This window comes from Cnephaeus nilssonii (assembly GCF_951640355.1).
Source record: "Cnephaeus nilssonii genome assembly, chromosome: 11".
Taxonomy (NCBI): domain Eukaryota; kingdom Metazoa; phylum Chordata; class Mammalia; order Chiroptera; family Vespertilionidae; genus Cnephaeus; species Cnephaeus nilssonii.
In genome coordinates this window covers 5,752,743-5,777,286 of record NC_137082.1, presented here as the reverse complement: position 1 = coordinate 5,777,286, position 24,544 = coordinate 5,752,743, and the positions used below count along the sequence as shown (strand labels likewise).

Below are 24,544 nucleotides of genomic sequence, written 5' to 3'. Positions count from 1 at the left end.
TTCAAGTGTACCAACAACCAAATTATGGGGGTATCAGAAGAAGAGAGAGAGCAAGATATTGAAAACATATTTGAAGAAATAAAACTTCCCCTACTTGGTGAAAGAAATAGACTTACAAGTCCAGTAAGCACAGAGAACCCCAAACAAGAGGAACCCAAAGAGGACCACACCAAGACACATCATAATTAAAATGCCAAGAGCAAAAGACAAAGAGAGAATCTTAAAAGCAGCAAGAGAAAAAACAGTTAGTTACCTACAAGGGATCACCCATATAACTGTCTGCTGATTTCTCAACAGAAACTATGCAGGCCAGAAGGGAGTGGCAAGAAATATACAAAGTGATGAATAGCAAGAACCTACAACCAAGATTACTCTACTCGGCAAAGTTATCATTCAGAATTGAAGGTCAGATAAAGAGCTTCACAGACAAGAAAAAACTAAAGGAGTTCATCACCCCCAAACCAGTATTATATGAAATGCTAAAGGGTATTCTCTAAGAAGAGGAGAAAAAGGTAAAGATAAAAATTATGAACAACAAAGTGACAACAAATACATATCTATCAACAAGTGAATCTAAAAATCAAGTGAATAAAAAATCTGAAGAACAGAATAAACCAGTGAATATAATAGAATCAAGGGCATAGAAAGGGAGTGGATTGACAATTCTCGGGGGAAGGGGATGTAGGGGGTGCGGGAAGAGATTGGACAAAAATCTTACACCTATAGATGAGGACAATGGGGGAGTAAGGGAATGGGGGCGGGGAACCGGGTGGAGGGGAGCTATGGGGGAGGGGGGAGAGGAACAACTGTAATAATCTGAACAATAAAGATTTATTTAAAAAAATAAATAAAATAAATAAAAAGGAAAGAAAGAAAGTGTTCGAGAGAGAGCAGGACAAAACAGGGCCCTGCTGATACCACAAAGGTTTAGCAGTCAGCGTCATGGAGCGGAGTCTGAGGGTCAGGCAGGACCGCCTGTCTCGGCAGAGGCCAGCTGCCCAGCCCTGATGCCCAGGCATGCCACAAATGCCCCGGAAGATAAATAAAATTGCTTCTCCATGTCATCCAGCTGGAAGACTGGCACCACACGCCTGCTGCGCCAGTGTGGACGGCCCTGAGGAAGCTGCTGGTTTTGTGTGAAGGTGACGGAACCTCAGGAAGAGCAGCAGCGCCCAGACTTGAATGTGCATGTGACCCCCAGGGGTCTGGTTAAAATGCAGGAGCTGACTCTGCAGGGAGAGATTTGTGTTTCTAACAAACCCCCAAATGTTGCTTGTTCCGTCTACTCTAAGTAGCAAGGTTCTAGAAGGTGCAAGGGAAGACCTCGAATGCAGTGGCAGAATCGCAGTGGTTCGACCACAGGCCTGAGGGCTGGTCCAGAGGCCAGTGCCAGCTCATCGCAGGCTCCGCCGCGTGCTCCACCTTGGCGCTGAGGTTAGCTGGAAAAGCACGAGAATCGCCATGTCACAGTGTGAGCCCCATGTTCTCAAACTGGATTGTGGTGATGACGGCACAAATTTTGAAATTTACTAAAAATCGTTGAATTGCACACTTAAACAGTTTGAATTTAGGGTTATGTAAGTTATATCACAATAGACCTGTTTTTTAATGTGTCACATCCCGTAGCCAAATTTGAGATTATCTGAGTATTGATAATAATAATAAGTAGTAGTAGTAGTAGTAGTAGTAGTAGTAGTAGTTGGTTGAAATACACTGAATATATAAATATTCCAGCATCCAGAATGATCAAGAACGGAGCCTTTTCCCTGCCCTTCGGTTGGAATTGCCTTTCAGAAAATGAAAATATGCCCAGAAGAAAGAGTAAAGGTTCTGTGTTTTGGTTTTGTTTTTATACAGGAGAATGCCAGCAAATGAAATTTTCTGTCAGTGAGAAAATCACTGCTTTACAGCCCCAGGAAATAATTGGCTCCGAAGGGAGTATCACTTTAAGAAAGAGTGGATGGGGATAAAACCGCATGACCACATGAGATATGACTTCACACCCTCTGGGATGGCTCTAATCAGAAAGGCAGACAATGGTGGAGAAGTCAGAAAGCTCTCCGCTGCCGGTAGGACTGTAGGCTGGGGCAGCCCCTGTGGAAAACTGTTGGCAGTTCTCCAAATGATTATACAGAGCTCCTTATGACCCAGCAATTCCGCTCCTAGGTATATACCCAAGAGAACTGAAAACCTATGTCACACAAAAACTTGTGCACAAATGTTCACAGCAGCATTATTCATAAAAGCAAAAAGGGGGGGGGGGTGACCATCAAAAGACCAGAGGATAAATATCCATGCAGAGGAATATTCTTCAGCCATAAAAAGGAATGAAGTACTGACTCATGCCACAGCATGGATGGGCCTTGAAAACGTGATGCTGAGTGAGGAAGCCAGACACAATGATTCACAAACTGTATGATTCTATTGATATGAAATGTCCAGAATCCACGGAGACAGAAGGACGAGTGGATGTCAGGGGCTGGGTGGGTTTGGGGGGGGGGGGGGGATGAGGAGTGTCTGGTTAATGAGTAGTATGGGGACTCCCTAGAGAGTGATGAGAATATTTTGGAACTAGACAGAAGTGATGGTTACACAGCTCTGTGAGTGTGCTTAAAACCATTGCATTGTACATCTAAATGGTGAATTATATGGTACATGAATTACACCTCAATAAAGCTACTTTTTTAAATCCTTATCTAAGGATATATTCTTATTGACTTCTAGAGAGAGAGGAAGGCGGGGAGAGAGAGAGAGAAATAGAGAAAGAGAAAGGAGAGAGACATGGATGTGAGAAACATTGACCAGTTGCCTCCCATACTCACCCCAATTGGGGATGTAACCCAAAACCTAGGTATGTGCCCCGACTGGGAATGGAACCTGCAACCTTTTGGTGTACAGGATGACCCTCCAACCAATGGAGCCACCAGGCCAGGACTCAATCAAGCTACTTTTTTAAAAATATATTTTATTGACTTTTTACAGAGAGGAAGGGAGAGGGACAGAGAGTCAGAAACATCGATGAGAGAGAAACATCAATCAGCTGCCTCCTGCACACCCCCTACTGGGGATGTGCCCACAACCAAGGCACATGCCCTTGACCGGAATCAAACCTGGGACCCTTCAGTCTGAAGGCCGACGCTCTATCCACCGAGCCAAACCAGTTAGGGCCAAGCTATTTTTTAAAAAGTCAGATGGAAGCACAATTACTATGTGATTCCACTTACATGAAGCACCTACCGTAGTCAAATTCCTAGAGACAGGAAGGAGCATGGAGGGTGCCAGGGGCTGGTGGAGGAGGGAATGGGGAGCTCCCGTTCCATGGGGGCAGCGTTTCCGTTCAGGAAGATGAAAACGTCCTGGAGATGGGGGTGGTAATGGCTGCACAGCAGTGTGGATGCACTTAATGCCGCCCAATTGTCCACTGAGAACAGTTGAAATCGTACATTTCATGTAATGCTTGTTTTACCATAATAAAAAAAAGGTAGATGGGAGACACAGTATTCATAGGGTGCGAAAGGGTCACCCCCAAATTACTGGCTAGTCCAGGGGAGGGCACATAACTTCCCACTGCGGAGGCAGCTGTCAGTACAACCCAGGCTTGCCCCGCACATCGCACAGTGGGGCTACCTGGCATGCTTGGCGCCGTCAACCAAGGTCACTCACCTCCTGATCTGGCAAAACAGTCAGCCTAAATCTGATCCCACCAGGTAGGGTCCCACATCCAGTTCACCGGAAGTCAGGGACAGGGGAGCAAGTTGAAAGATAGCACGTGGCTGTAAGACCTTCCATAGGACCCTGGGCTGCCTATTTGGGGGCGGGGGGGGGAGAGGAGAGGGATGCTGCTCTATGTTAAAAGAGACTCCAGGCCTGGCTGGTGTGACTCAGTGGTTAGAGCATCAGCTTGCACACCAAGGGGTTGCAGGTCCGATCCCTGGCCCTGGCCCTGGCCCGGGTCGGGGCGCATGCAGGAAGCAAACAAGCAATGTGTCTCTCTCACATTATGTTTCTCTCTCTCTCCCCCCTTCCTCCCTCCCTTCCACTCTCTCTAAAAAGCATCGGAAAAAATATCCTTGGGTGAGGATTAACACAAAAAAAGGGAGAGAGACTTGAGCTGTTACAACCAAATGCAGCGACTAAAGGGGAGGGAATCGAGTGAGCAATCGCTAGCTCTAACACACGTTCTGGGCACCGGGGAGACGTGAATTCTGACGGGCTGCCCGATGCTGTGATCGGCTGGAAGGTGGCCCAAAGGTGTCCGCGTCCTCGGTGCAGCCTGCGAAGGTGCTCCCTTCTGTGCAAACGTGACTTCGCAGTCGATTCCGGATCCAGAGGCGGGAGATCGTCGGGTCCAATCTAATCCCCAGGACCCTCTGAGAGGGAAGCGGGAGGGCCGGGTCGGTCAGACAGGTGCTGGCTGTGAAGGCCGGGAAAGGTGGCCGTGAGCCAAGGAATGGGGGCGCCTCTAAACGCCAGGAGAGGCAGGAAAACGATCCCTCCCTACAGCCTCCAGGAGGGACAGCCCTGCGGACTCCTGGGCTTCAGTCTGAGACCCATTTCGGGCTCTGACTCCAGAACCGTGGGAATAAATCTGTTAGTTGAAGCACTGAGCCTGTGCTCGTTTCTTTAAGCAGCCATAGTCAGCTAGCACAGGGGCTGCCGGGGAAGCATTGTTCGTTGGGTAGGGCGCTGTAGCTAGTGGAGAAGGCCTCTGTTCTGAGAGGAGGCAGACTCAAGGGTTTGGGGGGAGACGTGTCCACGAGAAAGCGGCTATAGCAAAAGTTAGCAACTTTGGCTCTGCTTGGTCTATCTTTCCTACGTGCTTAAGCTTTTCTATAACACACAGCTTTTTAAAGTCTCGAGTAGAAAAGATTTCAAAAGATTTTAGGGATCTGGGCCTGGGAGGTGGGCGGGGTGGGTCCCTCAGAGGCAGCCCTGCACCTGGGGACTCGCAGGAGGCCCCGCCCTCCGCAGCCACCACCGCCCCCAGCTGGCCCCGCCCCTGGGCCTCGTGGTCCCCCCCCTCCCCCCCCCCCGCGGGCTCCTTCCCAGGACAGAGACACGCTCCCATCTGGGGAAGGACAGCCCCCTGGCACCATGGAGCCAGACTCCCCGAGGGGCTGTCACACCTGCAGGCTCCATCCTTCCAGGTTCCGCGGGCTCTTCAAAGCCCCTCCCCCACCCCAGGAGGACACAGGTCCCCAACGTGCCCTGCCATTGGCCTTGTCCAGGACAGTCGCGTGGCCAAGTCGAATGGTCTCTCTCTACCTTCAGCTGGCTTCGCCTGTCAGCAGCTTTAACTCTGTCCACTGTCTGAGCGCCTCCACTCTTCCTTCTTGGCCGGCCCCTCCACCTGGGCTCCAAATACAGGCCCACTGGGGCTCTGTGCTGGCCGCCTTCTCTGTTCTGTCCAGAGCCCTCTCCTCTTAGCTCCACCCACTTGCTGACAACCCTAGATCCACATGCCTGCCAAGGCCCTCCCCTGTGAGCCCCAGCCACTCACATCCCCCTGGGGGAATGGTGGGTGCCTCAGACATCACCGCTGGAGTGGCTGGGATGGTGGCCTCAAAAGATATCTCCATCTGGACCCTGTGCATGTGGTCTCGTTTGGAAAAAGTGTCGTTGCAGGTGTGGTTATAGACCTCAAAATGAGATCCTGGATTAGGGTGGCCCTCAATCCAGGGACAAGTCCTGCTTATGAGAGAAGAGGAGAAACAGACACAGGCACACGGGAAAAAGCCGAGTGAAGATGGAGCAGGATTGGAGGGATGTGGCCACAAGCCAAGGACGCCTGAGCCACCAGAAGTTGGGGGAGGCGGGAAAGATGCTCCCGGTAGCCTTGGGAGGGAGCATGGCCCAGCGAACACCTTCTTCGAGACTTCTGGCCTCCAGGACTGTGACAGCCACCAAGTTTTCGGCAATTGTTTGCAGCCTCAGGAAACACATACGCTGCCAACTCCAGACGCACCCTTGAATTTCAGCCTCAGCCAGGAACAGGGGGCAGCCTGTTCGCCATTCTAAGAACCTGAATTTCCGCTGAAGCCCACCACTAAGAACTGACGTGTCCCCCATCTTCCAAGAGAGGCACTTACATCAGGTGACAGCTCTACTTGCTAAGACTGAGCCAAAGCCACTTCTGAGACCCACCCCACCACCCCCCAAAAAATGGCCAACCACTGTTTTCTAGGAGGTTAGAAAGCTTGCAGGGAGCGGAGGTCTCTTTGGAGAGAGCTGTCCTCCCGCAGGGAGCTCTGGGCACGCCCCACTGTCCCCAGCTTTACCAAGCGACTGTCTCCAGAGTCCGTTCTTGGGAGCAGCCTGTGCTTCAAGAATCCCACGGAATAAGGACGAGGACTGTTTCCCATGGGCCACGTGGGCACAGGGAAGGCAGGCAGGGGCCGGTGCCGTCTTAAAGACCACCCCTTCCCCTCCCCAAGTACTGCCTGCCCTGCGACACACAGAGGCCAGGGCGAACAGCCACGGACAGCCAGAGGGAGGAGGAGGCCGGTCTCAGGAGGCCAGTGGGAATCACCTGTGTGAGGGTCCCAAGTGGGGGTCACCACCACTCTCTCATGGCCTGGGGACCCTGACCAAGGGCCTACGGCAGCTGTGGAGAGTAACAGGCAGCCCTCCCTAACTCCCCTCTGCATCTCACTACCCCAAAGCACCAGAAGAAGCTGGGCAAGTGGAGGGGCGTGGGGGACAGTGGCAAAGGCACCAGGGTCCCACAGCCTCTAGCAACCCAGCTGGCCTGAGCTGGAGAGGGGGCTACAGGGGAAGAGCGATCGCAGTTTCTATTTGGATCAGGCTGGACTTTTTGAGATTTGCAAAAGGCAGCAGTTGATTAACAGCAGTGAATGGCCAAAGGATCTGATGGCTCCCCCAGACAGGGAGGCGGGGCCGACGGGGTGGACGGGCAGCCGGAAACCATCCCTGACCCCCAGTCGGAGTAGCCCAGAACCTGGGGGTGCTTCCTAGCACGTGAGCTCAATTACCGTATTTGGTGGACGCACCAGTGGGAGCAGGGCAGACCCCTCGCCTCATTGCTGTCACCTGTGTCTGACTCAAGTTCAATGCTCCAAGCTTCATAGTCCAGACCCATCTCTTTTCAAAGGAAGTGACATTGACTCACCTGGGTTCTTACAAGAAGCAAATGAGACACTTGATAGCACTGGCAAAACCAGATCAAACACTTTTTTTATTTATTTAAATATAATTCCTAAACCATGTGTCAGATAAACAAGGCATAAAATACAGGGTGTACCAAAAAATGTGTACACACTTGGAGTGATTATAAAGCCAGGGTTTATTAACGTACAGTTCGTTTTCAAATTTTAAAAGAATCTACAGAAATGAATAATTTTTTGCCCATGCCCGTTTTCACACTGATGGCCATTCTGGCCCAGGCGCTGCTGATAATGCGAAGCAATGGGATCGCAAACATCAAGAATCATTTCATTCGGGATTTGTGTGCCCTCTTCATCGACTGTTGCCGGTTTTGAACCATAAACTTTGTCTTTTATGTATCTCCCATGAAAAAATAGTCTAGTGGCACTTTAGGATAAATTTTCTTTGTTCAAAGTTTAGTCTGGCTTCACCCATTATTTCAAATCAGTTAAACCTAAAAAGGAGTGAAAATTAAGTGAGGTATCAGCTGTTAAAGTGTGTATTTTGGGACACCCTATATACTGCAGTTTGCTGAAAGGTGGGGCTAAATCCTGACCTTCTTTGAAGTTGTCCTTCGGTAGAAATAGTAATCATTCTAAATCTCAGCCCTTCTCCGCGTGCTATTGCTTATATTTCACTCAAGGAAAACAACGTAGAGACCCTTGAGTTTCAAAACACTTAAGTTAGCAAAATTCTGTCTTGCTTTTCTTGTTGCATCCCCTCCTGAGTGACAGAGTCATTGATTAAAATGTTCAGTAGGGCTGCAAGGAAGGCCCTAGACTTTTCCTCCCTTCGGGGACTAAAATAAGTGGAATTTAATCTCAAGCTGGCTGGCTCTCATCCTCACCCTAAGACCATGAGCCCCTGCAGGAGGAATCTTTGAATTGAAAGACAGTATTCATTTCTGAAATCTTACACTATTAACTTTATGTGAAAATACTATCCACAAAAAGTTAGATATTTTTTAAAATGCTATAGTCTACAAAGATCAAAAGAGCATAAAAGGACCAAGATTGAAAAGTCCCCCGGGGTAGAATGGCCTAAATGGGAGGAGAAAATTAATAAATGCAACAGGTCTACAATTTGTTCCTGGGGGACAGGATGTACCCAAGTCCCATTGAAGTTTCTGGGGCGAGAGTTGATTCGTGGTCTCGCTGCGACACCTGGTGGCCGCTTTTCCTGGCCACCTGAATCAACCGCGCGCAGCAGCGCCACCTAGCGGGAGCCTCCGAGCCCCCTGGGAGGCCTAGGGAGGGCTTGTGGGAGGGTTTCCTTCTGAATGGAAGACTGAGGGTGGAAGAAATTTTTCAGGACCCCCTCGGGCCTGTCCTGACAGTCGCTGGGGCTCTGAAAGGAACAGAGGAGGCGTCAGTGGGGTTCGATTACCTGCTCCTCCATCCTTCCTCTGCATTGCCTGCTGGTGCCCAGCCGCCTGGCCTGTCCTGGCTGGGCTCTGGGTGAGCAGCTACACAGTGCTGTGAGAACGGGTGCCGGTATTTTCTGCGCTTTATGAGCAGAGGAAGGGGCCTTAGAGAGGTACCTGATGTCTCAGCCACCAGGAAGTCCTCCCAGGCAAGCTGGTCCACTCCTGGAAAAGGAGAGTGGTCTGTAATCAGGCAAGTTTAATACTGTCAGGTGCTTGTTAAAACCATGGTCTGTGGTCGGGCATCCTTACTGCCCCATTCACCTGCTGTGTGACTCTGGGCAAGTTGCTGACTTCTCTGGGCCTCTGTTTTCTCGGTAAAAAAAAAAAAAAATGGACATGGCCTAGAACATGCTTGGTGCCACTCTGCAGCAGCATCCACAGAGGTGCTTAGAAACCTCAGGCTCTGCCTGGAACCTACGAATCCAGGGCCTCTGGGAAGTGAAGCACAGCCTCCTGTGTTTAACAGTCCCTCCCTGTGTGCTCAAGGCGAAAAACCTCCGACTTCAGGATGTAGCAGAGGCGAAAGGAGAGAATGCGTGTACAACATCTAGCTGGGATCCGTGCTCAATGAAAGACTGTGTCTCAAACTTTGGAGAGCTCACATGAGGGGTCTCTCTTTCCTTCTTTTCCCTTTTTGTATATTTCAATTACAAATGTAAGACATGATGTTAAACATAGCATTACCTAGGACTGAACAATTCCTCTCCTAGGTATATATCCAAAAGACTGACAACAGGGACTCAGACAAATGCATCTATACCCACATTCATAGCAGCAGCATTCACAATAGTCAAAAGGTGGAAGCAATGCAGGTGTGCCCAGCTGGTGACCGGATAAACAGTGGAATGTTATTCAGCCATAAAAAGAGTTATGTGCTGACATATGCTGCAACACGATGAACCAGAAAAACATTATGCTAAGAAGCCAGATACAAAAGGATAAACATTGCAGGACTTGATGGATATGAAATATCACAAATGGGCAGACCCATGGAGACAGAAAGTAGATTAGTTGTTGTCTAGGATTAAGGGGAACAGAGGGCCCAGGGTTTCTTTTTAGGGGACAAAAATGTTCTGGAACTAGACAGTAGTGGTGGTTGTACAACATTGTGGATGTACTAAATGCCATTAATGGCAAATTTATGTTATATGGGTGGGTATTTTACCACAATAATAATAATAATATAAGGCAATAGTTATGACCAACCATTCTAGCAACCTCCCGCCCTGAAGTCAGCATTGCTAAGAGTTTGAAAATCTTTGACATTATTCTGGTTTTGCTCCAATAAACTTCAATGCACATCTATTAGGTCTGCCTCCATTTTAAAACTGTAACTTAATGAGCTCACACACATTTCCTGGGCAACTTGCTGTTTTTCACTTGCTGACACATCACGGACAGCCCTGGTGGCCGTCCCTTGGCCGATACATACAAATCAAGCCATTGTTTAATGGCTGCAGAATGTCCACCATCATTCCCCGCGGCGGGCACTGGAGTGTTTCCAGGCGCTTGCCGCATGAACAGCTGTCGTGAACATCCGCGCCGGCTCGTTATGTGCTGGGGCTTTGTCTCTGCAGCGTGGCTTTACAGAGGAAGCCCTATTGTGGGGCCGTCATCCAGAACGGCATCCCTCTGTGCGGGACAGAGCCGATTCCCAGGCACCTGGGTTATCAGTATTTATCATTTTCCCGATTGCGCAGTGACAATGCACACGACCCCATGCGTAGGTGACCTTGCACGGGTTTATTTATTTGATCTGACAACTGGCGAGGTTGGTCTCCCTGTGTTGTGTCCAGGTTCGCGAACGTCAGGCAGGGGGAGCTACAGACCTTTGCAGGATGTGATGAGAAGAGCTGTGCACATTCTCCCAGAAAAAGAGGCGCGCAACACGCCTGTTTTGCAGACAATTTCAGGGGTCCAGGCGGAGGCGCCTGTCTGCGAGCCCCCGTCCTGTCTGCGAGCCCCCGTCGCCGGGCCCTGCTCCCGAGCTCTGACTGTGACGCAGACTGCGGCATCTGTGACATTTCCGATGAACACAAACGCCGCGTTTTCTAAATGTTAATGGGTTTCTCTGCCCTCTGCCGGGTGCTTTCGCACTCAGTGCACACTGCAGAGGCCGAGCCCGGCGCCCGGAATTTTCCTCTCGCCTGAGATGGTTTTTTCCCTCTCCTGCAGAACTGACCCTGGCGTTTGACGTTCAAAACGGCTTTCTAGAAGTTGCCGAGGAAGTTCTGTACTTAATAGCAAAAAATCAGTACGTTTCAGGGACGTTATTTATCCCCCAAGTTGGGAACTATCCGTTCTGGATGGAGACGCTTATTGTATAAGGTTTGCTGAGGATGGATGAGGCGCTCTGGGAACCGGGAGACTATTGATTCCCAGCAAGTAAACACTGTAAGCAAATTAGGTGGCGGTCGTGATAATAGTAAGAGCAACGCCTGCTGTTTGTCAGGCGTCTGCTCTGTGCAGGCATCGGAACCCTCCAGCAATGACAGGGGCAGGTTTTAGTGCCCACTGTTACCAATGAAGAAACTGAGGCTCTGAGAAATACAACTAGTTGGCCCAGAGCCACACAGCCAGGGGCAAAGGAAAATTCTAAACAGATCTAGCAGCTCACAAGGCCCGGCCCTCCCAGGAGGCTGGGGGTGGGGGGGAGGCACACCGTCGGGGCTTCAGGTCCGGAGGGCACAGTTCACCTTAGTTGTCTTATTTCACCAGCACAACCAGGTTGGCATGGAGATGATGGGGCCCCGTGATAGACCAAGAAGCTGAGGTCCTTGGAGGCGGCCATTTGCCCAGAGTCACACACTGGTTAGGAGTGAAGAAAGGAATAGAGTTCTGGCCCACAAATACACTGAAAACAAGGCAATGGTATTAACTCGCAGCAAAACACAGCTGCCTGCCGTTGGCTCCATTTGTGTATTTTTAAAAGGGAGACAGCTGAGGGTCTAGTATACTAGTTCCAAATGGAGACTTTCTTCTTGTTGGAATCAAAGGAACTGGGGGGTGGTTTGAAAAGGAGAGGACTTTCTCACCCTAGGTTTCAGGGTCACTTATGAGTGTCAGGAGCCTCCTAAGTCCCCTGAGATGCCATGGGAGGCCCTTCCGCCTCTCCAGGAAACACTGGCTGGTGACCATGCTTCAGTTAGAGGGCCCAGGTCTGGGGCAGAGGGCAGAATTGGTGGTCAGAGCCCAAGCTCAGCTGACACCTCGTGGAGGAGTCTTTGGAGAGAGATGGCACCGTGCTGAAGACCCACTAGAACTGGGGTGGCCCGAGGTCCAGAGGGGCAGCCAAGGCACCCACATCCAGGGCCTGAAGGATGCTGGAGACCAGGCCAATAGACAGGATGCAGAAGAAGGCTCAGGGTCTTTGTTTAGCTGCCCCTGAGACAGTGTGGGTGGGGGCTGCGGGGGAGGGTGACCAGAGGCTTGATGGCCTGGAGGCTGGGTCAGCCAAACCAGACCTGGGAAAGATGTTCAAAGCTCCCTCTGAACCACAGTTGGTGTCACCTCTTTCTCATTTACACTGACCTCAGGAGGACTGGGGGCGACTTATAACTGAACACGTACAAGAGGAGAGACTGGTTACAACGCACTCGGGGGCGAGCGGGTATTTGCTCCAGGGGGCGCCTAATCTTGGCTCTGAGCATCCTGGCAGCCAGGGCGAGTAGAAACACAGCTGCCTTCTGCTTCTAGTGAGTGGTTCACCTCTCCAGAGGGGCTCCCCAGTTCCAAGGACTGTTTTCCAGGCTGACATAAGGCACCCTGCTGAGCAATGTCCCTGATGGCAGAGAGGCCGAGGAAGCCTCCTTCATGGGCACCAAGAACTCCAAGGACACTCGATGGCATTTTCCTGGGGGTGCTGACCTCAAAGTGTCAGGTCATCAGTTTTGAGGTGATAGGAACTTAAGAGAGTCCAAGAAAAGCACCAAATGGTTCTCCTATCTCCCCTCTCTCTCAAACACCAATAATTTAGCCTTTGACTTCAGCAAGATTATCCCACCAAGCTCTCAGATGATACCAACTAGCATCTATTGAGCATGTTCTACTTCCTAGGCCTCCCAACACCCTTAGGGACCAGGCACCATGACTACCCTCCATCCTCTAACCACAGGGCAAAGCCTGCAAAATGTGATCTGGGCCCTAGCCGGTTTGGCTCCGTGGATAGAGCGTCGGCCTGCGGACTGGAAGGTCCCAGGTTCGATTCCGGTCAAGGGCATGTACCTGGGTTGTGGGCACATCCCCAGTGGGAGGTGTGCAGGAGGCAGCTGATCAATGTGTCTCTCTCATCGATGTTTCTAACTCTCTATCCCTCTCTCTTCCTCTCTGTAGAAAGTCAATAAAATATATTAAAAAAAAAAAAAAGATGTGATCTGGGGTCCACACTGACCCCAAACTCTGCATCGCCACACGAGTCCCCCAGTTTCTTGCTCTAGTGACTGAGAGCCCAGGCTCACAAGAAGTACAAGATAAAGAGAGGGGGCTGGACTTTATACCCAGAACACTGGCCCCGCTCCTTTCCCAGAGGAAGCCCATTCTCTCCTCGGAGAGGTGAGGCCCACCTGGGCCCCTGCAAACCACCGCTGTTTCACTGCTAAACGCCATCCCCAATGCCTTGGGCCTAAACGGATCCTAAAGTCCTACAAAAATATTTGAGATGCCCCAACCCCAAATGTTTTTTCTGTTGGCTTCAAAGAATGACCCAAAAAAACACCTTTAAAAAATGTTTAATGAAATATCTATAAATGTAACATGACTGTGATCAATTGCAAATCAACTCTTCTATGGGATGGACGTCTTTTATTGTACCTGTGATGAGGCTTGTTTGAATATGAGAGAGGATGTTGAGATTTCCTCAAATGAAGAGTCCCCAGGACCTTCGGGCATGTTCAAATGACCCTGCCACAGACTGAGCAAAATGTCACCACAGAGAGCTTGGAATTTGCCCAATTTCTGGCCCAGAGTGTAATTGCATCGGGGCCGCAGGAAGACAGAGCGCTGCCTCCAAAGTTCTGAGGACAAGTGTCCGGCACTTGGCTCCCCTGAAACAAAGACAATAGAGCAAAGCTCCAGGCAAACATGACTTTGAGTAATGCCACTTGTTAAGTTAAAAGGGTGCTCAAGTCCCGCCCCCCCCCCCCCCCCCCCCCGCCAGCACACACCTCATTAGCTAAATGAATTGACCCGCTCAATGGGGTTATTTAATATCTGCCTATGACTTTGGAGAAAGCCTGCCAAAAACAAGATCTCGGTTTTGACACAGTTGACGCTAAACTCTATTTTTTTCCTGACTATTATTTGTCAAACAGATTGCTGAGCTGGGTACAGCCCCGTCTGCTGAGTGTAGGGCCCCATCAACACAGCTCTTACTCGCTCTGACAGCAGGAAATGTGGCCAATTAATTCAAAAGCTGAATCCAGTTATTGGGACCTAAGTCAGAAGGAAGGGCGCCAGGATTCCATGCCATCTCCATCACTTTAAAAACACAACTTAGGCGCCCGAGAGGGATTCCACAATATAGAATATAGGGCGTTAGAGAAACATCCAGGACAGGACCCTGGGCCATCCGCCCTGTGGCTTCAGAGCCAAGGACTGTCCCAATGAGTCTCAAGTTGTTTCCACCACTTTCCTCTGTGAAACGTGTTAGTTTCACAATGGAGGGCAGTCTTATGGGTGTGTCTCAAATCTTCTCCTTTTGTACCATATCACAATCCTTAAAAAATTCAAGCCAACACTCAAAACCAAAACTTATATCAAAAACTCAATTTCCAGCTCTGGACAGCTTGGAAAGATCTGGCTGCCTTTGACCCCCATTTCTGTTGGAGCTGAGCCATGGCGCCTTCAGACAGGGGAGTGTGTGTCAGTTTGCCTCAGACCTCACCCTTCCTTACAGTCTCCCTCATCCACACAGCAGGTCGGGCCCGCAGGTCTGTATCTTCTGTGAGGTACAGAACCTAGAATTAAGCATAGACGCTGCCCCATAAGGTCCTGCAGCGAGTTGGGTTCCAGCAAGGAAGGAGAAAGCTGGTGGGAGGTGGTGCTTGGGCCATTGGCGATGGGACACAAGGAAAGAAGGTGCCGGCTCCTTCTACAAGCTCTTCATCATCTTTCACACCACCACCTCCACACTCAATGCCAACGTGTTGCCTTGCAACAAATCAGGCACCCTCTGGAGAACATGTTTGGAGAACCGAGCTCTCCCCCAACCCCACCTCACCCCGACTCAAGCCTCAGACCCCTCAAGGATGGCTCAGGGAAACTTCTGGAACATTACTAGCTGTGGGAGCCTTTGGTTCTGTGAGCTTTACCAACGGAAGCTCACTGCACACGGCCTCCCGACATGTGCCAACACGCGTCGTGCAGTAACGGCAGAGCCGCTCTCCTGATTGCTGGGGCTCCGGGCACCCGGTGCATTAGGCGGCCTCCGGACGCGGGACAAGGTAATTGGCCCTCATCACCCTGAGTGGCGTTATCAGGCACCACGTACAAACAGCTTAAAATTAAAGGCTGGCATGGAGCCTATTAGGGCCGTAATGGGTTACAAAATGAACACAGCTCACCTATTTCTATCAGCTCCCTCCGCAGGTCCTCTGCAACCAGGACAGATAATTCACTATCTGATTCAGATTAATTGCCATGTTTTCCTGCCTTCCTGCTCACCAAGGGTCACCGTGGATCTGAGCGCTTCAAAAGTTGCCCGGCTCAGCTTTGACCAGCAAACATCCCAGTGGGAGCTCAGCTGTGTCCTCCTGGGAGACTCTCCACCCTGGAAAGCCTTTCTCACGTCTTCAGGCCCTTTGCCCCTGGCTTTGTCTGCTGGGAGAACAGGAACATCTGCTGCTCATCCTGCCTGTGGTTCAGCTGGTGGGCGATGTCCTTAGGGGTCACCCCCTTGGCATCTTTGGCATAGATGGAGGCCCCGTGTTGGAGCAGGAGGCCTATACAGTCCGACTGGCCCGTGACTGCAGCCACGTGCAAGGGAGTCCTGCCCATGGGGGATCGGCCGAGACAGTTGGCTCCTGTAAAATAAGAAAGTTGGCTGAGGGAAGCACATCCAGCCTGGAGGGGCTGAGGCTGTGAAAGGAATATTAGGAAAATTAACAACTGCTCCCACGCTCAACACCAGGTCTAGGCGCGGGACAATGCATCCCCAGCACCCAGCACCCCCGCACCCCCAGGCTCTCCTCCAGCGCAGCCAGTGATTCTTCAAAAAGCCACTCACCCTCCTCCAATCCCGCTGCTGGCATCCACTGCCCTTGGGGTAATGTCCTAGGTCTTTACTGCTCTATCTCCCCTCCCCTCCCCCTTGTCACTCCAGCAACACCCCCACAATGTTCTTCCTCCCCACCCTGCATGCTCCGATCATACCAGCCTCCCATCTTCACCCCTTAAATATACCCTGCTCCCCCATCCTGCCCCTGGCCCTTTGCATGTGCTGTGCCCTTTGCCAACCACACTCCCATCCTTTTCCCTTGCCCCTGGGCTCACTGTATTCCTTTCTTAGGGCTCATTCACTCCCTCGGGATCCCCTCCTTCACCAGCACCCCCGAGCTCCTCTGTATAAGCTCGGAAGATACGCTGTGCACACCGACCATGGAATTAATTGCTTGTAATCATGTGCTGACTTCCCTTCATAAACTCCACGAGGGCAGAAAGCACAGTGGTTTTGTTTTCCTCCCCAGCACGTGGCGCGATGCCTGGGGAAGACGGGCGCCCAGGCGATGACGGACGACGGGCGGCCTGACTCATAGACACACTTGGCTTTGATCGCATCCCTCACTGCCTCCTGCCGGCGGGTGGGCTAATGACAGGTGTCCAATGTGGACTTGTTGAGTGGAATCAAATTCTGGGTAACAAATGTCCTGACACAGAAAACAAGGCACTTTCATTCCATGCAACTGACATTTGGGGAGCCCGTTTCTATGAGCAACGGCTGGTCGGTGAGGTACAGGGTTCATTAAATAGGTTCTCCTAACGCCCAGCCTGGGCCAAGTCGCCTCTTCCCCATGGCTGTCTGCAAAGGACAGAAAACGTTGCAAAGCTGGCTGTAATTTTTTAACTGGTCCTTTCAAATACATCACAGTTCCATCAGAGTGAAAATGACGTTTTATGAGCTTAAAGGACTGCTGGGCTGTGAAAAGCCCATATTTCATCTCACAACAGGCAGAAGGCAGGGGAGGGGGGATACAGTCCGGAAGCTCTCTCCATCACGCCGCCGCTGGTCACCTTACCCGCGCACCCGAGATGTTCGCCTGCCCTGCCTGCTGGGAGTGGGGAAAAGCAGACCGAGTGGAGAGAGGCTGGGTCAAGGCTGCGGGCGGGAAAGAAAGGGTCTAATTTGGGGGCGTTGACAGTGGAGACCCTTGGATGAGGCCCTCTTCTGAGCTTCCAACCATTGACCAAGGACCCTGCCTGTCACGCGCTTCCTTTTTCCAGGGAAGCGTGGCCTGGCCTGGCCTGGCCTGGCCGCAACTACTGTGCATTGTTCTTTAATGGGCGACACCTCCGTCTGTGGGCCTCTTTTCTCAAAAACATCCTACCTCCAGGGAGATGAAGCCCATTCCTGCAGAATCTCATGGGAAGCCCTTAGTTCAGGGACAATGCAGGCTAAGGCTGGGGGTTCGGGGGAGAGAGAGGGGAAGAGGGTTTGGGGTGATTATCTCAAGGCTTGGAGGAAAGGGCTGCCAACCACCAGGAGAAGGGTGCCAGCTTGGGGCCCCTAGTCCGTGTCAGAAACCCAACCTCAGCTGGGGTGCAAATCACACAGGCACTGGGGGATGCCCCGGGGTGTCTGGTTGGACACGGAGCCAGGACGCCCCTTCAGCCGCTCTCCCCCAGCAGAGAGAACTCCCCGGAGACCTGGCCAAGGGAGCGGACCAGCCCCTGGCTACCATGTCCGAAGACACCTCCGACAGGGACCATGATGGGTGGTGGACAAGACCTGCGCCCAGGAGACCACTGCTGAAGGGACCAGGAGACAAACCACCCTGTTCTCCCTCCTCACAAAGGGCTCCAGCTCCTGAACATACCCGCTGTGCCGCACAATTACCTTGTTCCAGAAGATACTGCACCGCCTCCACGTGGCCTCTGTGCGAGGCGACGTACAAGGCCACGAAGGCCCTCTGAGCCACCCACTTCTTCCGCTGCTTCTCTCCCAGGTAGTGCAGACTTGCGGTTCGGTACGGAGAGTCCTCACTCACTCCAAGGCAGGAGAGCTGGGCAAGACGCACAGAGGGGCGTGAGCCTGGGGGCCGCACGGCACAGGGCCCGGGCAGGCGGGGCAGGGCCCTCCCAAGGGTAGGTCTGATCAAATGCCCAGGGAAGGCCCACCGTGGGACCAGAGGGGGCAAACCCCAATGGGGAAGCTGGGAAACAGCCAGGGAGGACGTGGTTTGACGCTATCCATGCCCAGGACATAGGAGCGTCCCATCAGGCAGGCTCGGAAGGCAGGAAGTGCTTCCTGTCCATGTTTGAAGAGAGAAAGACAGGTTTTTCTGGGTGTCCAGGGGAAGGTGGTTGTGGCCGGTAAGGAAGACCCCAGCCAGCACGGAGGGGCTCCCCTCGGGGAACAAGCTTCCCCCGAGACGTGCTCATTCCGACCTTGCGATCTATCCCGGGCCCGTTGCGTCCGCTAGCTTTGGAACACTCTGAACTCGGCTCTCGGGGAGGAGGAGCCGGAACACCATCCCCTTGGGGTGGAGTAAGGCTCCGAGCACGGAGGGGGGCTCTCCCTGATGGCGGTGTCTGGCGCAGGGAGGCGGGGAGGAGAGACTGACTGTGCACAAGGCAGGGTGCTGGCTCAGACAAAAGGGAATCACCCATGTCCAGAGCCAGAGCCAGAATGTCCAGGCACAGCCCCAGTCGCTGGGGAGGCCTGGGAGACAGAGGAGTGAGGGAGGATCTGGCCGCAGCTGTGCGGACAGCTGGGCGGGGCCCCGCCCCACACCCTCCTCTGAGACGTGCACCCACCCAGGGGCGCTGCAGTGCTGTCCCTGCCTCCCCCAAACCCGCTCACCCTTCCCAGGCCTAATCCCAAGACCCCTCCGCACCCAGCCTCCCCAGCCCGTTCCCAGCCGGAGTGAATTCCGTCTCCTCGCGCACAGCTCATCCCTATTCGTCAAGCTTATTTTCTAGAAAGAACACACACTTGCCCCCTTGTGTCTGAGTGATTTGTCTTCACCATTGGGTGGACAAGCTGGTTTCCACCTCCTTCCCTCACCCCCCGCCCCACCACCGCCTACCCCGGAGCCCAGCACATGGCTTGGCAAACAGTAGGCGCCTGCTGTGTACCGGAGAAAGGCAGACCCCGCCAGGACGGTGCACCTGCCCGTGTTCCAGGCCGAGAATCTCCAGGGCATCCGGGGCGCTGCACTGGCGGTTATATTAGGTTTCCAACTTTACCAAATACACACGTGAATAGAGAACACATTGCCCAGATTCTTTTGGGGGGCATGAGTGGATTATAAGTCAAAAGTGAGTGAACACAGTGAAATCACAAACCCAATGAGTGAGTGGAAATACTCGATCCAGGATTTGATCATTAGGACGTAAGTCCTTGTTATCTTTTCTCCCTGCTCTGAAACTTCTACTCAAATATTTACATTAAAGACTGGGGATCCCCACCCCACCCCCACCCACCCGCCACACACACACACACAATTTACAACTGCTTCATGAAGTGTAATATCCATTTAAAGAATCATGAAAACACCTTACTGGTATCCCCTTCCACCGCCGCCAGAACCAGGTCCGCCCATCCATCATAACGCCAGACATGTAATGAAATAATTCCACCGGGAACGACATCGTGAAACCTCAGGGTAGTGTCATCCATCAAAATTCCTGCGGAGAATCAGTTTTTCTTTGAAAAAAATGGGTATTCAAGATAAACTATTACGTTAGTTTAGTTAAGAGGTGATCTGACCTTGGGTATCACAAAGATACCTTCAGAACCTTGAGCACTAATCTCCTGTGATGGCTCCACACAAATCTGCCTGTGGTCCTTAATGCTTTCAGAACATTAATGTGGCTCGGCTCAAAGAGAAGCCAAACAACAACATCCAAACACAAAAACCAAGGCAACGATTTATAAAATTCTGCAATTATAACTCATCCTGTTTCGAAAAACACGAGTCGCTAGAGTCATTTCATGAGGCAAACTCTACAGAGTGAAAACTTGAAGTAACTAGGTTATCCTTTATATATAGCACAGCACAGTGTAGTCATACAAGTTACAGACGTCAAGCTAAAACACTCTGGCGAATGTTGTCTTCGTTGGGTAAGAAGTAGCAATGGCAAACATCTGTTGGATCTGTGCTTTCTCCATAAGCAATGCCACACATTAGTCTCATCTCTGCTTGGATTGAATTATCATTTATTCCAGGTGGAATTCACCAGTGTTTTTTTGGGTTTCATGATCGAGTGATTACTACATACCTGTAAAAAGTACCTACATTTTTGTTTTGTGGGTTTTTTTTTTTGTTTTTAGTTCTCACCCAGGGATATGTTTTTATTGATTTGAGAGAGAAAGGGAGAGAGAAAGGGGGGGGGGGGGGGGGACAAAAACATTGATGGGAGAGAGAAACATCAATCGACTGCCTTCCGTATACACCCAGCCCGGGGGGTCAAACCCACAACCTAGGTATGTGCCTAGACCAGGAATCGAACCTGAAACCTCTTGGTGTATGGGACAAGTCTCCAACCAATTGAGCCACCCGGCCAGGGCAGAAGTGCCCACATTATGTAATCTTCATGCCAAGTGAGGCCTGTCACCTCCCGTTTGCCTGAGCCCCCAGTGCATGGCAAAGCCAGGACTCCAGCCAGACCTGCCCTCCCTTCCAGCACTGGGCGCCGTCCCTCTGGGCTCCGGATGGTGGATGTAAACAGGAAGTGGTGGCTGGCAAATCTGTTAATTAGGGTCTTGTTTGTGGTTCCAACACAGAGGATAATCAGTAATTAGACTAAGCAAGACAACCTGTCTTCCCATCAACCTTGAAGAAATGGAGTAAAGCTGTGTTTCCCTGCGAACGACAAGTGTGCGAGTCACACATGCTGAGCAGCTCCTCGGGAAGAAATCAGAGCACATTCTTCCTTGCAGGCAGGCAGCGACTTCAGCTTACACAAACACTAATTATCACCCGCTTAAATAAATTATTAGAGCTGACGACAGACCTGTCAGGGCGACCCTCATCTGCGGATTTGCTCACCCCTTTCAGATTTGTGTCTCTCAAGGTTTTCACATCCATTAGCTCATTTGACCCCCCTGGCAACCTCTGAGGTGGGCACAGAGGCATCGGCTCGTTGCATATAGGCAGGAGCCCACATTTCATCAATCAGCGTGGCCCCACCTTCTCGCTTTCCTGTTGGCCATCCACAGTAAGGACTACAGCCGAGAGAGAGGTCAAGCTTCTAACACTCGCTAAGTGCTGGTTGAGGGACAGGATTGTGACATCAGCGGTAAGTCACAATCCTGTGACTTCGCTTTTTTGAATTTACTGCTCAGCATAGCTCATCAGCAGAAATAAATTCACAGAAGGGGGCCAGACATTCGTAGTTCAGGAGACGTAATTTTCGAATTACTTGTTTTGGAACTCTAAGTCCTTCAAGAGTTCACCACGTTTGTAACATGTTAAATACAGACTGGGTCTGAGATCTATTTCCCTCTGTATAAAGCCTCAGAAATCCCCAAGGCATCTGCCCAATACTCTCCTCGTACAACCAGTACACAGGAAGGGGCCTCGGCTCCCGCAGGCGCCTTTCCGAGTCGTTCTGTTTAGGGAGGGACATGGCAATGAGACTTCTCTGGGTGAGAGGGCTCAGCGCTAGGGACGAGAAGCTGCCCTGGGGCCGCTTGCGGGAGCACCGAGCTGCGCCCGGGCTGCTTCGGATCCGTCTCCTCCATCCTGGCCTCTGCAGTATCACTGCAGTGTGTCTGCAGTACCGCCGCTCACATCCTCTGTGCTGCAGCCACAGAGCTTTTCATCTCTTCCTTGAAGTGTTTTTGCGTTGATTTCCACGGGTGGGGAGATGACAGAGGCCGGGGGCTTTGATCCTCTCATCCAAGGGATCGGGGTAGGACAGCCAGGTCCTCAGGCTGACGGAAGGAGATGGATGGCGAGGGAGAGACTGGGCACCAGGTGTTTACCCTCCACTGGATGTGTCTGGGCAGGGAGCGCAGGGGTCCCAGTTGAGCCGCAGCGAGCTTCGGGTGCTGGCTTGATTCCTGTTGGGCTAGCTCTGAGCTCCTAATGTGGACAAGGACACAGCTTGAGATCGGGATTCGGATATGAACTGGGTTAGTGCCAGTGTTCGGGGTTCAAATGTGGATAGGGTTTGCTTCGAGATCTGGGGTTCTGATAAAGGCAAGGTTTACTTTCCATTTTGGGAAGGGTCTGTTCTGGGATGTGAAGTCCTTGTGTCTGTAGGACTTGTTCTAAGATTTGGGGGTTCTGATGTAGCCCTGGGTAGTGTGGCAACTGGGGGTGAGGAATTGAACAGGTCTTCCCTGAAATTTGGGGGTCTGACTCAGACAGGATTTGGTCTAGAATTTGGGGTTCTGATGTAGATTAGGTTGGCTAAGGGATTTGAGTTTCAAATACGAGTACCAGCAGAGTTGGCTTTAAGATTTGGGGTCCTCATATACAGTAGGCGAGGTTTGTTTTGAACTTCAGCTTCCTTACATGGATATGGTTGGCTTAAATCTTGGAGTGCTGATGTAGGCATGGTTCCCATGGAGAGTTGGGGTGCAGATATGGGTAGGTTTGACTTGATTTTTGGAGTGCTATTGTGGGCAGAGTTTGTCTCATGCTTTGGAGCCCCTTATGAGGACACTTTGCTTGGGGTTGGAGTTCTGGTGTATTCGGTCATGGTGAACTTGGGATTTGGCTTTCAGGTGTGGGCAGAGTTGGCTTTGAATTTGGGGTCCAGATGTGGGAAGTTTGTTTCGGGGTCTGGCATCCTTACAAACATAGTAATGGCTGATGGGTTGAGGTTCAGAGGCACAAATGGTTGATTAGAGATTAGGGGCTCAGAATTGGGCATGTCTGCTCTGATTTAGGGTTGTGATCTGGGTAGAGTCTGTTGCAGGCAGGGGCAGCTTAGGGACTTTATTTGAGGTTCAAACGTGGGCATGGTTAGCCTACAGATATGGGTTCTCAAGGGGCAGAGTTTGTCTCAGGCTTCAGCGCTCATCAGTGAACACGGTCGGTGGAGGATTCAGGGTTCTGATGGTCACTTGGATAGCCTGGGATCTGGGGTTCAGTCTTGGCCAAGTTTCTTGGTTTTGGTTCCCAACGTGGGCAGGGCTTGTTCTGAGCTTTAGTGTCCTTGTGTGGACTCAGTTGCCAGAGGATTCCAGGTTCTAAGGCAGTCATGGTTACCCTGAAAATTTGGGGTTCAGTCTTGGGCAGGTCTGTTCTGGATTTGGGGTGCTGAGGTGAACAGGGGCTGTTTCACTCTTTAGCGTCCTTGCATAAACAGTTTCCTAAGGATTTGGGGTTCTGAGGCATGTGGGGTTAGCCTGGAGAGTTGTTTGTTCTGGGTTTGAGGGCAGGTTTGTTTTGGCGTTGGGTGTCCTTGTGTGGACATGGCTGGCTGGAGGACTGGGGATTCTTATGTCCATGTGTCCAGCACAGGGACTTGGAGTTTGCTTTGAGTTCGGGGTCCTGCTGTGAGCAGGTCTGCCCTGGGTTATGGGGTTCCACTGAGGACAGGCTCTTTTAGGGCTTGCAGTCTTGTGTGGACACTGTTGGCTTTGGGACTTGGGTCCCTGGTGAAGACTTGGGGAGCTTGAGGGTCTGAGCTGCTGGGGGTCCTGCTGTGGCAGAAGGTTTGGGATTGGGGTCCTGACATGGGCAGGATTTGCTTTGGGATTGGAACCCTAAGAGACAGGGCTGTTCGTGGGGCGGGGTCGTCCTGCGGACAAGGTTTGTCTTGAGATTTGAGGCTAATGTGAATCTGTCTGGGACTGGGAGAACCCTGTGTGGCCAGGGATTGCTTTTCCACCGGAGGGTTCCAGGGGGTAGGGTGTGTTATGACACCTGGGGGTCCTCATGGGGCTGCTTCCCTTTAGGGCCAGCAGGTTCCGAGGAGCCTGGGCACCCGGGTCCAGGGAGTAGCAGGCTGGGGAGGGGGGAGAAGGGGCCACCTTGGTCCAGGTACTGGAGCAGCTGGAGGTTCAGGGGGATGCCGGCCGCCAGGTCCAGCTCCTCCTTGAGCTCCTGCACCGTCATGTCGCCGTGGCAGTCTGTCACAGTGAACATCTCCCCCGTCTCTTCCAGCAGCACCCGCATGACAAAGACGTCTGGGGCCAGGTCCAGCGCCATGTTCATGGCCTGCGAGTCCCCGTTGTGGCTCAGGCTGTGGGTGCGACCCCGGACGCGGGGTTTCGAGGGGAGATGCCGCCGGCCCACGGGGCCCAGCCTCCGCCCGCCCCGCTGGCCCGCGGCAGGGTCAGGGCGAAGGGCGCCCCCCTGCAGCTTCGCCGTCCGCTCTCCCCCCGCGGCCGCCGCCCCCTCTGCCGCCCGCCTCATGCCCGCCGCCGCCCCGTCCCCGAAGTGCGTCACCCGCTGAGCTCAGAGGCCGCGCGTCATCGCCGCCCCCGCCCTCGTCGCCCCCTCTGTGGGCCTGAGGCCCCGCAATAAACGCAGGCGCAGCTCACGTGGACGTGACGATGTTCCGGAGGGCACAGGCGCTCCCTACGACAATGGGGAGCTTTACTGACATCAACAGAGGCATCGCCACGCCCCCCGCCCCCAGCTCCCACCGCGCCCCCAACTCCATCGCCAAGCTTCCAGGCTGCTCTCAATGTCAGTTCCTTTAACCTGGAAAACGAGGCAGCTTCTGACCGCTGCTGGGAACCGTGACCTCTTCTCATCTCTGTAAAATACAATCTTTGCTAGTTGGGTACCAACTACCTGGAGGAATTATGCTGAACAAGGCCCTAAATCAAGCTTC

The 24,544-nt window shown here is 52.1% G+C and overlaps 1 protein-coding gene across 1 annotated transcript; it reads right to left on the bottom strand.

Annotated features, from left to right (window-relative positions):
* Positions 1 to 1,302: 1,302 nt before the first annotated feature.
* On the bottom strand, positions 1,303 to 23,904 carry ANKRD60 (ankyrin repeat domain 60; the record flags this gene model as incomplete). The annotated part of the gene is made up of 6 exons (XM_079784690.1): positions 23,736 to 23,904; positions 19,302 to 19,432; positions 17,640 to 17,805; positions 15,375 to 15,609; positions 5,501 to 5,688; positions 1,303 to 1,439 (listed from the first exon to the last, which is right to left on the bottom strand). The coding sequence occupies exons 1-6, from the start codon at positions 23,878 to 23,880 to the stop codon at positions 1,303 to 1,305; spliced, it is 1,002 nt and encodes a 333-aa protein (XP_079640816.1). The 5' UTR covers positions 23,881 to 23,904.
* Between the last annotated feature and the right edge of the window lie 640 nt (positions 23,905 to 24,544).